This window comes from Pteropus alecto, unplaced genomic scaffold (genome assembly GCF_000325575.1).
Source record: "Pteropus alecto unplaced genomic scaffold, ASM32557v1 scaffold43, whole genome shotgun sequence".
Taxonomy (NCBI): Eukaryota; Metazoa; Chordata; class Mammalia; order Chiroptera; family Pteropodidae; genus Pteropus; species Pteropus alecto.
The window spans coordinates 8162155-8175025 of NW_006435764.1; the positions used below are offsets into that span (position 1 = coordinate 8162155).

The 12871-nt window shown below is 57.2% G+C and overlaps 1 protein-coding gene across 1 annotated transcript in view; it reads left to right on the forward strand.

Annotated features, from left to right (window-relative positions):
- The first annotated feature begins 427 nt into the window (after positions 1–427).
- VWCE (von Willebrand factor C and EGF domains) overlaps positions 428–12871 on the forward strand; it is a 24102-nt gene continuing 11658 nt past the window's right edge. The window contains exons 1-10 of the mRNA XM_006911351.1: positions 428–537; positions 2966–3060; positions 3171–3260; positions 3593–3721; positions 5853–5969; positions 8219–8335; positions 9227–9355; positions 10034–10476; positions 10555–10648; positions 11911–11993. Of these exons, the coding sequence (XP_006911413.1) occupies positions 428–537; positions 2966–3060; positions 3171–3260; positions 3593–3721; positions 5853–5969; positions 8219–8335; positions 9227–9355; positions 10034–10476; positions 10555–10648; positions 11911–11993 (1407 nt within the window). The remainder of the gene's footprint in view (positions 538–2965; positions 3061–3170; positions 3261–3592; positions 3722–5852; positions 5970–8218; positions 8336–9226; positions 9356–10033; positions 10477–10554; positions 10649–11910; positions 11994–12871) is intronic.

Here is a 12871-nt window from a genome sequence, read left to right on the forward strand (position 1 = left end):
CCTTCAGCACCAGCCTTGTTCCCGAAGTCTCTTTTCTCTCTGGGCCTCAGTCTGACGCCCACAGGACTTCTCTGGGAGCCGACTCCCAAACCCAGGCAAGGGGTGTGGGCCGAGGGCGAAACCCCGCCCCCAGGGGTCCCTGATCTTTGACCCTGACCAGGGCTCCACGGCCACCCCTGGGCGGGCAGCGCTGCCTTTTGTGTCTTGCTTTGAGGTACGGGAGACCCCCAGCCCTGTGCTGCGTCCCCTCGCGGCCCCCCGCCCCTCCTCTCGGCGTCCGCAGCCCCCCTGCTCGGCTCCGCGTGCCAGCTCGGGGCTCGCTGGTTCGCTCCCCGTGGCGCCAGGAGGAGGGGCGAGGGCCGGCAGCCCCCTCCCCCGCGCGCCTCGCCGGAGACCAGCGAGCCGGGGGGACGCGCCGCCGCCGGTCATGTGGGCCGGACTGCTCCTCCGGGTCGCCTGCGTTGTACTCCTGCTGCTCGGGGTCCTGGCCCGCGGCTACACCGGGAGGAAGCCGCCCGGGCACTTTGCAACCGAGAGGTAAGCGCCCCGCACCCCTCCCCTGCCCCGCGGCGGGGGCACTCCCAGCGCGGAGCGGGAAGGCGCGGAGGGGCGCCGGGAGCCACTGGCAGCCGCGGATCCGGGCTCCGCTCTGGGGCTCTGTCCGCGCGCGGGCGCAGCCCAGGGGTCCGTCCAGACAAAGAGACAGCAGCTTGTGCCTCTGCACGGTTGCCGGTTCTGCGCCCTTCTCGGGGGGCTGCCCTGGCTGGGTCCGCGGGGGCACGGAGATCCAGGCGGTGGGCGAGCCCTTCTGAGTCTGCCCTGGAGCGTGGACCTGGGGCGAGGGGAGCCTGGGACGTGCCACCTGGTCTCCAGACTGGCTGGCTTCACTTGCGAACGTGCCAGTGGCTCTGCCTTGGCAGGCCCTGGCCCCCTGCGGCGCCGGCCCGTTCGGGGCACGGGGCTTTTTCCGTGTCTAGGCTACGCGCACCCTGTGGACCTTGGAACTGCTGGGGTCTCGGGTTATGTTTCGGTTTCCGCCTGTGTGCTCCCCCGCGGGCGGGGGTGGGGTGTTTGTCCCTTTGCTCTTTCCCGATTGATGCCGCCCTCCCCTCGGGTCGCCTCCTGGAGGAGGCCCGGCGGCCACGGGCCGAGCGCGTGTGTGCGTGATGCTCTGAGCGAGGGAACACGGTGTCAGCCGCCGGCCTGGCCCACGGCCACCGCCTCGCGGGGCGCGCAGGGGGCGGCCCCACCAGGCTCGCGGCTCGCACGTGTGTGTTCTGCCACTACCGCCAGTTCCTGCTCCAATCGGGCCAGCTCCACGGAGTTCCAGAGCCTTCCTGCCACCTGTCTCCTGGTCAGGGCCCGCCCTAGGAGGCTCCTTGGGGCGCTTGGCCCCGGCCCACCTGAAAGTGTGTCTCTGCTAGGCTCCATGGCATCTTAACATCTGCCACTTCGGTGGCCTCCCAGTCCCTTTCACATCCTGGTCTGAGGAGCTGGAGCTGCCGGCTCCTCCTTCCTAAGCTGCTTGCTGCTTGCTGCCTTAATCGCTCCTGCGGGGGAAGTGGCTGAGACACCACTACCAGTTCCATCCCCTCCCCCCAGGGCCCCCTCTTTTTCTGTGAGACTTCAGAGAGCAAACAGGCCCTTTGGGGACACCAGGGTCTGTTTTCTGCAGACGTTTCTGCACGACCCTGTGCCCTGAGCTTCCCTTTTCAGACTACTTGTCACCTTTCACAGGGATTATTCTCCCCAGGAGTGGCGTGGGTCTGTCTTGTCCACCCATGTCCCCAGCCCTGCTGCTGGGTCTGGCACATCGTGGGTGTTCCAGGACTGCTTGCCAGGTAGAGCATCCCCGTCAGCCTCTGGAGCACAGGTCGGGTGGGGTTCTCATCCCTATTCTGTTGCACAGGATTCCTAGTGAAACCAGACTGGACCGCATCACCCTCTGCCCGGCCCATCACAGAACCAGTTGCACTCATTGTCTCTGTCCCCCTCCAGGCCTGTGCCCTGTGCTCCCTCTGCCTGGAGCACCTTCTCCCCTCCTGCGCTCCTACCCGCTGCCCCTATGCCTCTCCTCTGCCTCAGCCTAGATGCTGTCCTTCCAGGAAGCCTCCTCTGACCCTCTTTGGGGCATCACAGTCAGTTCCATTGTGGCACTCGTCACAGTACGTTGTTATCACCTGGTTCTTTGTCTGCCCAGAGTCCCTGAAGGTGGGGAAGTGGCTTACTCACTGGCATAACCACCCTCACCCCAGAGATGTCACCTGGGGAATGATGTCTGTCCAGCCCCTCTGGGGCTGCCGTCCCCCTTCCTCTTCTGCTGGCTTCCTGTCTCAATTTTCCCCTCAACAGCCATTTATTGAGCACCTACTATGTGTTAGGCACCGCCCTTGGTGAGGAGGTGAACAAAAAAGATGAAACCTTTTCTCCTCGAGGACTGATAGCGGAGAGGGACAATGAACAAATCAACAAATTAATAAGTAGTGTCCCAGGAAGCAGATGTCATTAAGAAAAATAAAGCAAGGCGAGAGTGGACAGGAGGGGCTTCTCCACAAAGGTGACATGAGCAGAGAGACCTGGGTAAAAGGAGAGAATGAGCTAGGAGAGTGTCTGAGGAAGACCTTTCCTGAGAGTGGGAACTGCAGGTGCAAAGGCCCCGAGGCAGCCATCCCTGGGGCTCCTCATCCATTGCCGTGTTTCTTCCTCAGCGCTGAGGCCCCAGCCCCAATCTCCTGGCCACTCTTTGCTCTGTGTTCATGTGGCAGGTATCTGTAGGACACTGGTGTCCTGATCTCTGTCCTGCTTTCAGGAGAAGCTGTCAGGATCGTTTTTCTTTGGAAACTTCCCATTGCCCCTCCAGAGGGTCTCAAAAACCGTTTGTCGATCGACTTCCTGACTGGCTGGGAGGCTTGCACTGCTCTGTGGACCAATCAGAACGTGGACAGTGCTCTCTCCTCTCTTGCAGACGCCGGCTGGGCCCGCACGTCTGCCTCTCGGGGTTCGGGAGTGGCTGCTGCCCTGGCTGGGCGCCCTCCATGGGCAGCGGGCACTGCACCCTTCGTAAGTGCCTGTCCTTGTGTCCCAAACATCCTCCCCAGCAGGGTGCTCATTCCCTGGGCTGGTCTGAGGGGGCCCCAGCCCCCACTCCCTCACTGCATCTCTCCTCTCAGCCCTCTGCTCGTTTGGCTGCGGGAGTGGCATCTGTATCGCTCCCAACATCTGTTCCTGCCAGGATGGAGAGCAAGGGGCCACCTGCCCAGGTAACTGGGGTGGGCAATGGCTGATGGGAAGAACTCTGCTAACACTGGGATTATGTGTCATGCACCAGGCACGTGTGTCCTAAGCACATCGTCTTCAAACAACCCCGTTAGGCAGACATTCTCATTCTCATTTTATGGGTGAGGAAACTGAGGTACAGAAGTTAGTGGCTCGCCCAGGGTGACACGGCTAGTAAGTGGTAGAGCTGGATGGAAACTCAGGCCCGTGTGCCTCCAGAGGCACCTTCCCCACAGAATTCAGGAGGCGCCCCAGTGAGGACGGGCGGCCGAGACTCAGGCATGGTACATGCTCACATGCTCGCTGCCCGTTTCAGAAGCCCATGGACCCTGCGGGGAGTATGGCTGTGACCTTACCTGTAACCATGGTGGCTGTCAGGAGGTGGCCCGAGTGTGTCCCGTGGGCTTCTCGATGACAGAGACAGCTGTCGGCATCAGGTGTACCGGTGAGAGACCTGGGAGCAGTGGGGGAGGGGCGGGCGAGAATCGTGTCCCCCTTCCTGTCCTGCCAGGATGGACGAGCAGAGCCAGGACAAGCTCTGCAGTTGGAGAGAGGGCAGGGAGGCATGCGGACCCAAGGGATGCGTCTTCTGCCGTTTCACAAATATGTAGACAGCACCGCTTCTGGGCCAGGAACTGAGCTGGGGGTGGGGTGCGGGGTGTGAGTGGGGCGAGACAGTAACAGTAGCACGTGATGGGACCGGAACTGTTGAAGTGCAAGGTGGGACCGGAAGGAGAGGGGACCGTGGAAGAGTCCCTTGGGAAAGTGACGTAGGAAAGACGAGGAAAGCAAAACTCAAGAACTGCTTTGTAAAGGTATCGTTTGTTCGTGATTTTAAAAAAATTCCCGCGGGGTGAGCCTGTTACGTGTTCCGCAGAGGTAGCCACCGTGACTGGTTTCTTGCATATGTTTCCCGAGAGCTGAAACCCCCTCTTTGAGGTTCCATGTTATAAAAGTCACGTTTTGTCCCTTGCATGCAAAAGTAAAAGATAACTCATTTTGGAACATTTGGAAAATAAAAGAAGGATAGAAAGGTGGCCGAAAACCCAGCGTGTCCTGAAGGCTCTACCCGGAGGTATTGGTTACAAAAACGAAGTTATTTTTTCTGCCTTTTTCCTTGGGTGCACATGTTCGGGGGTGTGTACCTGTGTGCCTATGTGTGGTAAGCACGCATATCTTTATGTTGTGTAAAACTGGAATTATACTTTATAGTTTTCATGATTTTTCTCACTAAACTTTATATTGTTAGCACGAAATAGTCCTTACGACATAATTTTTAACAGTTGTGTATGTGGCTACTGTAATTTCAGTGCCACTGTCAGTAATGCTGCCGTAAAGGGCTTCCTGTCAGCATCTCTGATTACTCCCAGGAGGAGAACCCTTGGGTCCAACAGCTCATGAAAGCTTTCGTGCTCCAGGCTCATCGAAGCCATCCGCCCTCCCCTGTCTTCCATGGGGAGTACTTTACCCACACACTTCTTGTGACAGAGGCAAACCGGACCAAGGAAAAGCCAGAGAACCAAGTCAAAGCCAGCACAGGGCAGGGGGGCATGGACCACAGCCACCAGCATTCCTGGCGGGGTGGGGTTAGTCAGGGTGGGCTTCATAGAGGCTGTGGGAGAGGTCTGGAAGGGGCTGCCTGTGGGAAGAGCAAGTAAGGAGAGTGGAGGTGTTCGGCGGGCATGGGGCCCGAGGGGTGGGGGACTCGGGTGCTGACTGGAGTGGGCAGAGCTGGTCCTGTTGGTCCTCCAGAGCCTTCTTGGTTCTCAGATGAGGAAGGGGAGGCGGGGGGCGGGAAGGGCCGTTGCCCAGCCCCCTCAGCCCTCAGGCCCGAACCTCCCCGAAGCACTACTTGGATCCAGCCACCCCTCCTGGGCAGAAGCTTCGGAGACTCCTTGGAGCTCCACGCTGGAGCCTTACCCCGGCTGTCCAGCCCTGCCTCCCACTGCCCCCTCCATGCTTGCGCCAGACCCGGCCCCAGGCAGTCCCTGTGCTTCCCAGAAGCCCCTCAGACCTCCCTCCAGTCAATAGCCCCCTGCTGCCGATGCCTCCTGGCCCTCTAGCCCAGGTCTCCAGCACGCTGCCGCTGCTGCGGCCGGGCGTTCCCTGGCAGGGCGCATATCACCCAGCCACGTGTGGTCTCTCATGGGTGTGGGTCGTGGCTCCTACGTTATCAGCCTACGACCGTCTGGAGAGTCAGCGCCATGTCCTAGTCACAGCTGTGTCTTCGACAACTCCCTTCAGGTCTGCTGCTCACGAGTAGCAACATCGTGAAACATCGAAGGGGGTTAATCAGCCTTCCTACCCACGCCCCTCTGCTCTCGAGTGGGGTCACCGGCAGGGGCTCTGTCTCAGTCATCCTCTCCATCATCTGGTCTGCGGGGCTCAAACGAGGGGGGCCTGGTCCCTCGGCCTCTTCTTTCTGGGGCTTCCCGCACAGCAGGATGACTTTCCCAGTGCTTGGTCTTTCTTCCCGGGATGGGGTAGGGGCGCGGGGTCCCCGTGGAGTAGATTTTCTCCCTACACCCCAACCACTTTCAGTGTGGGTGGTACAAGGGTGTTTTCTCTCCTCCCAGATATTGACGAATGTTTGAGCTCCTCTTGCGAGGGCCACTGCGTGAACACGGAAGGCGGGTTTGTGTGCGAGTGTGGACCCGGCATGCAGCTCTCCGCCGACCGCCACAGCTGCCAAGGTGAGCGGCTCAGGGCCGGGCAACACGGATGCTGCCGCTGCTCCTGCTGGGCTCTGGTGTCGACTGGGTGGCCCTGCCAGGCCCTGCTCTGCCTGTGTTTGTGCATTTCACCTTGACCACGGTCCTCTGAGGTGGACCCGTGATCTTCTCCACCTGACTGGTGGGGCAACAGGTTTGCCCAGGGCCATTCAGTTTGAATCCTGGCAGCTCTGACCCTAGGGTCTGGGCTCTGAACCAGGGCTCTCTAGGAAACTGCTGGCCATCATTGCAGGGTGGAGGGGTGGGGGCGAGGCGAGGCCCTGGGGAGAGGCGGGACCAGGGCCGGGAAGACAAATTGGAGGGAGGAACCACTGCGAAGAGGGGGCTGTGAACACAGCATGCCCAGGGGGTGTAGGAGAGGCATGCATGCTGGGGGCATTCGTTTGTTCCACCTGCCCCCATGCTGGGCCGGGCCCTGGAGACACTGGCCTCCAGCTGCCCCCAGTGGGGTGGAGAGCAGAACAAGTTTGGAACAGGGCGTGAGTGCCTCAGGGGCCAGCAGGAGAAGGGGTTTGTCCTCCTAAGTGAGCAGAATGGGAGAGAGCTTTTAAAATAATGACTCATTCTTTCAAGATGACTTATTTACAGAAGTTAGGTAAGAAAACACTCTCTCTTAAACAAGGCAGCTAAGACGAAAGTTCCTCCTTGATACTGCAATATTATTTTCTGTGCGTTTGAAATTTTCATGAATTTTGAAAAGTCTCTAGTTCCAGGCCCTCTCTCCCACTCCTGTACTCTGCTTTCCCTAGAGAATAATCCCCGTATCATAGTCAGCCCAGGCTGCTGTAACAAAATGCCACAGACTGGGCGGCTTAAACAACAGACATGTATCCTCTGTTCTGGAGGCTGGAAGTCCAAGATCAAGGTGCCAGTCCATTCAGTTCCGGGTAAGGGCCCTCTTCCTGGCTTGCACATGGCTGCTTTCCAGCTGTGTCCTCACATGACAGAGAGAACAATCTCTCTGGTGTCTCTTCTTATAAGAGCACTAATCGCATCATGAGGGCCCCACCATCCAGAACTCATCTAAACCTAATCACCTCCCCAAGGCCCACCTCCTAACGCCATCACGTTGAAATTAGGGCTTCAACATATGAACTTGGGGATCAAAATTCATCCATAGCACTTGGTTATCAATCTGCTGAGTGCCCTGCCTGCCTCTTCCCAGTACATGTACACACACACGTGTACACACACGCGCACATGCACTTGACAGAGATGATAGTAAGAGATGAGCAGCTCACAGTCCTGAACTATCGTGTCTGGGCACTGTGCTAAATGCTATAGATGCATTTTCTCATTTCCTCCTTAAAAGTATCCTATGAAGGTGGCATTATTTCCATTTCCCCAGTGGGAACACCGAGGCTTAAAGAAATGAAATAACTTGCCCAAGATCATGTTAGAGCTGGAATTTGCACCTGGCCATTCCTGGACTTGCTTTTCCCCGCTCAGTGATCTCTCTGGAAGCTGTCTCCCCACCAGGGTCAACAGATCTGTCTCGTTCCTTTTAACTGCCGCCTGATATTCTGCAAAGCAAACATCCCATAGTTCACTGACTCTTATTGATGAACATGCAGATAACATCCAGTTTTTCACAATTTCAAATTCCAGCAAGGGGAAGCTATGTCAGAAGAGGTGCTGTAGAAGCTGAGTTTTGAGGTATGAGTAGGAGTTTTTCAGTCAGACAAGGTGGGAAAGGCAGCTCAAGCAGACAAGAGGACGTGGGCTAAGCGGGAGGCCCACGGGAGCGTGGTACACTTGGGCGATGGCACGGATTTAAGCAGAGCGAAGGTGAGGGGCGAGGAAGGAGTTGGAAAAGGCAGCCCAGGGCTCGGGAACTGTGGTGCAGCACTGGTGTCTGTGGGAGCCGTGGGGGGCCGGGGGGTGATCAGAGGTGCCCTTTGGTCAGATGTCTTGGGAGCGGTGTAGAGGCTGGCTCGGGAGGAGCACAGGTAGAAGCAGTGAGGTGCATGAGGTTGTTGCTCTTCTCCAGACTAGAGTCAAAGGTGGCCCAGGCTAGGGTTGGCAGTAAGGGTGGAGAGAGTGGCTGATCCAAGGAGGACTTAGGAGTTGATACCCTGACGGTGGACAGTGAGAAAGAGAGGAGTGGCCCCCAGTGGGACAGGAGATGGCGAGGAGAGAGATAAGAGGGGACCGTATATTTCCAAGACTCTGTGAGGAGAGAGCTCCAGCCTTGTCCTGCTTCCGCCCAGACACGGATGAATGCCTCGGGACCCCCTGTCAGCAGAGATGTAAAAACAGCATTGGCAGCTACAGGTGTTCCTGTAGAACTGGCTTCCATCTGCATGGCAACCAGCACTCCTGTGTAGGTAAGGTCGGGAAGACCCTGTCGTCCTCACACTCAGGCTGCCAATCAGGAGGATGGACAGGCGAGCCCAGGGACAGGGAAAGGTCAACGGTCTGGACCTCCTGGTCCCCTGGAACCTGTACCTGCTTGAGCCCTTGCTCAGAGCCTGCCTTTTGCTGGGGTTGGCATGGCTCCCCACGAAGACCCTGGCTTTTCCTGGCCACATGCCACTTTCATCCTGTTATGCTTCTGTTCCATCCCTCTCCCAGATACACCCTAAGGATTCCCCTCTGGTCACCCACTTTCTTGGCTGCCTTGCTCCCCTGGGTAAATAAAGCACGTTATGTCTTGGTTCCTCTGGTTTAGAAGGAGACCCCTATTTTCTCAGCCCATGAGCAGAAATTTCCTGAAAGGGATTGGCACGTTTGGCTCGAGCTTGGCTCATGGGTTTGAAGGTGGGGTCCCCTGGGCCTGAAAAAAGTCTTTGTTCCAGTGGAGTGTGGCGTTTGCCTTGAAGCCTGCCTTGAGCAGTACAGTGACTTTTGAGATTCTTTTTTCAGAGGGGGCCACACCATCTGACATCCAACACAGGGGGTGGTGGAAGGTTTGAAGATGAAATTCCCAGTGGGTCTCACCCCTCCAGCCAGCACTTAATCGTTGCTGCCTGGGGCTGGGAGATACGCCACTGGTGCATCCATTACATGCCTACTGGATGTATGAATCTTACGATGGGACGAGCATAGATTTCAACCCCACTCTCAGACGTCTAAGTCACATCCCGCACCCTGGGGCAGGGATGGACCCCGTAAGAACATGGCAAGGAGACTCCCCAGCCTTTTTGGCTAAGGGATGATGGAAGAAAGGCTTGGCAGCCCCCAACGAGGCAGCTGTCGGCAGGGAGGCTCTCCTGCAGATGTAAACGAATGCCGGAGGCCGCTGGAGAGGCGCGTCTGTCACCATTCCTGCCATAACACCGTGGGCAGCTTCCTGTGCACCTGCCGACCTGGCTTCAGGCTGCGAGCAGACCGCGTGTCCTGCGAAGGTGAGCGTCCGACTCTGCCTCGACTCCCGGCCCCGCCCTCCTGGGACCGGGCCACGCCCACAGAGGCTGACCCTCTTCTTGGACCTGTGTTTGAGTCATCTTCCCAACGCCGTCCTTTCTTCCTGCCTTCCTCCTTCCACTTCTTTATCCATTCTTAACCCTTTTTCATTTCACCGTTTCCCTGGCCCTTCCGTTTATCCCCCAAATGGAAAGAGACAGTGAGGAGCGCGTGACATAGGAGTCCCAGCAACTTGGCCTTCCAGGGGTGGACGCTTTGTACGGTGGTGTGTCAGGTCATCTGTCAGGCTGTACCAGGTGCCTGTGAACACGTATAATGTCGTGTCAACACCGAAGGCGCGCTCTCTAGTCCGTAGCGAGTTCTCCGAGCGCCTCAGCAGCCCCTCCTGGGAAGCCGCGCATGCGTGGGGGGCAGGGGCCACCCTCCCAACTTGTAACCCAGTCTGCTTATTTGGTACTTTCCCATCAATCTTCTTGTGTGATCGTCTTCGCACCCCCAGTAGGTTAGGGGTACAACGGGTGGTCTTAGACCCATTATGTTGATGAAGAAACTGGCCCAGAGACATTCAGCGGCTGTGGTGACGGAGCTGAGTTCCGGTCCCCAGTTTTGCCTCCTGCCCCTGCTGCCTCCCTCAAGACACCCCTGTGCTTCCGTTTCAGCTTTCCCGAAGTCCGCGCTCGCCCCATCTGCCATCCTGCAGCCCCTGCAGCACCCGCCCAAGACGCTGCTGCTCCTTCCAGAGGCGGGCCGGCCCGCCTTCTCCCCAGGACACAGCCCTCCTTCTGGGGCTCCGGGGTTCCCAGCCAGAGTCCGGACCACCCGCCTGCCATCGCCCACCCCCACACTACTCACATCTTCCCCTTCTGCCCCAGTGAGGCTGCTGCCCACCCTGATGGCCACCCCAGTGCCCCGAGCACCCCTGTTGGGGACCGTCAAACCCTCCTCAACACTCCAGGAGAAGGCGGTGGTGACCCCTTCCTTGCCCATGGACCCCACAGTCCCACGGCTGGCACCAGGGCCCTCTGCCTGCTGGCACCTGGGAGCCATGTACGAGTTGGGGAGCCGCTGGACAGAGCCGGGGTGTTCCCAGTGCTGGTGCGAGGTGGGTGTGAGGAGTCCTCGCGCTGCCCTGCTCTGGTGTCTGGGGCCTTGTGGTGATTGGAACTCCTGCTTCTTCCAGGATGGGGAGGTGACCTGTGAAAAGGTGACGTGTGAAGCTGCTTGTTCTCACCCGATTCCCTCTGGAGATGGAGGGTGCTGCCCATCATGCACAGGTGGGAGCTGGTCCGGGGCGGGGCCGTGAGTTCCCAGTGTGGTCCCACCTCTGCCCTTCCCCAGCCCTTCTGCAGCTGAAAGGCTGTTCTCCAACTTTCCAGTACTTTTGAATCACCTGACGGTTGGGTCCCCAGGGTGGGTCCCTGCTCCTCCCGCCCCCCCCCCCCAAGCTTCTGATTTAGCTGGTGTGTGTGTGGGCAGGGCCCGGGAATTTGCATTTCTAACAAGTTCCCAGGTGATGCTGTTGGTTGCTGGTCTGGGGACCACAGTTTGAGAATTACTGGTCTATGCTATGATATCATATCTCAAGGAGAGCTTTTTGACTTCTGGGGATCCCTTTTGAGCTTCATTCATTCATCCATTTATATATTCATTCAGTGAGTTTCTCCAAATCCACTCTGTAGTCCCCTTCCCCTGGCCAGTTCCCCTCCGGCAGCCAGAGGAGTAATCATTTTGTAAATTCTGCCCCCTTTTCAATTCCCTCCCACAATCTGCTTATAGTTCTTCATTTGCCTCCCATTGCTGTTAGGATAAAGAAGACCCCACATGTTAACAGATCCTTCAGCGGTGCTCCTCAAAACTCACTGTGCACAGGCATCACCGGGGTCTTGTTGAAATGCAGATTGTCATTCAGTGGGACTAGAGAGGGGCCTAAGCTTCGGTGTTTCCATGGTGATGAGATGCCCAGGTTGCTGTACTTTGAGCAGCGGTAAAAAATCTTCCTAAGGGTTAGAATGAAAATGCACCTATTGATTTTCTGAATGATAATCGGGACCTTTTACTGTGTCAGCACTGAGCCCTGAATGTAAAATGCTGGACACTTTACATCTACAGTCGTGGATCCTTCCAAGTCCCCTTCAGGGCATTTCCATTTCACAGGAGAGACAACTGAGTCCCAGAAAGGTCGAGTGACATGTCCAAGGCCATTGAGGTAACTGAAGGAGCAGGCCAGGTTTTGAACTCATGGCTGTCTGGCTGCCTTTCCTGCCTGATGGGACTAAAATGCCACGCTACCAACCCAGTTCTGTGTTTATTGGACGTGAATGGAACCGTCCCCAGGGCAACCCATGTGGGCGTCTGGTAGTCCTTCGGGGGTCCTAGGACCACACAGTTCTGGGCATCTGGATCTGTCACTCCAGGGGCATCCCTGCCAGTAAGAGAAGGCGCCAGGTTCATCATGCCTGGAAAAGTAATGAGATCACAAGCTTCCTCTGCTTTGAAGAGTTCTGATGGCCCCTCCACTTCTGTGTGTCTTTCAAAGGCTGCTTTCACAGTGGCGTCGTACGAGCTGAAGGGGATGTGTTTTCACTTCCCACGGAGAACTGCACCATCTGTGTCTGCTTGGTGAGCATCACAGGATCTCTGAAGCCTCTTGGGTGTTTTTTTAACCTTTTGGGGATGTTAGAGGTGAGCTCCTTGAATGGAGGGAGAGAGTTCTCAGGTTGTGGATTTTGGTCGGAACCTGTCGAATTTAAAAGCCTGGGGGAAAATGTGAAACCTGCAGGTCTGTGGAGTCAGAGAGGTGTCTGTTGAGCAGAAAAGAGCCAACAGGCAAACAGGGTCCATCTGTCTAGCAAGGGGAGGGGACAAAAGTCCCTTGGAAACTTCCCACCAGGGCAGCTGTTTTTCTCTCCAGGCAAAATATTTGCCGGCACAATAAAGGTATCCACATTTGGGAGGGAGGAGGGTCATTACCAGACTCAGCTTGTTAAGAGTATTTTGCTTTAGGTAAATTCACTCCTTCAAGATTAGTTATTAAGCACCTACTATGTGCCAGACACTGCCAGAGGTGGCCACATGGATTCGATTATGAGCACCCAGTGTGTACCAGGCATGGTCTTTGGTGCATTTCACTCATCTCCTCACCTGAGGCTCCTGGCAGCTCTTCAAGGTCAGCTTTCTTGACCTTGAATGAGGCTGGGAGGGAGCGGAGCTGGGGTTTGAGCCGAGGCCTGTCTGCGTCCAAAGCCAGGGCTCTCCCTGCTATCCTGTGACCGTCTTACAAAGCAGCCCGTGGTGTGGCAGTGATGACGGAAGCTGCCATGTAAGAGGTGGGGATGGGGCATGTAGACAGCTCCTGCCACCCTTTGTTGAGGTCTTACTGGGGGCCACACATATGCAGGGGCCAAGCGCTCTCACGGACGATCTCATTTCACGTAATCCTCGGCGTCCCCTCACTGATAGGGAGACCGAGGCTCAGAGAGGTGACATCCTTTGTCCAG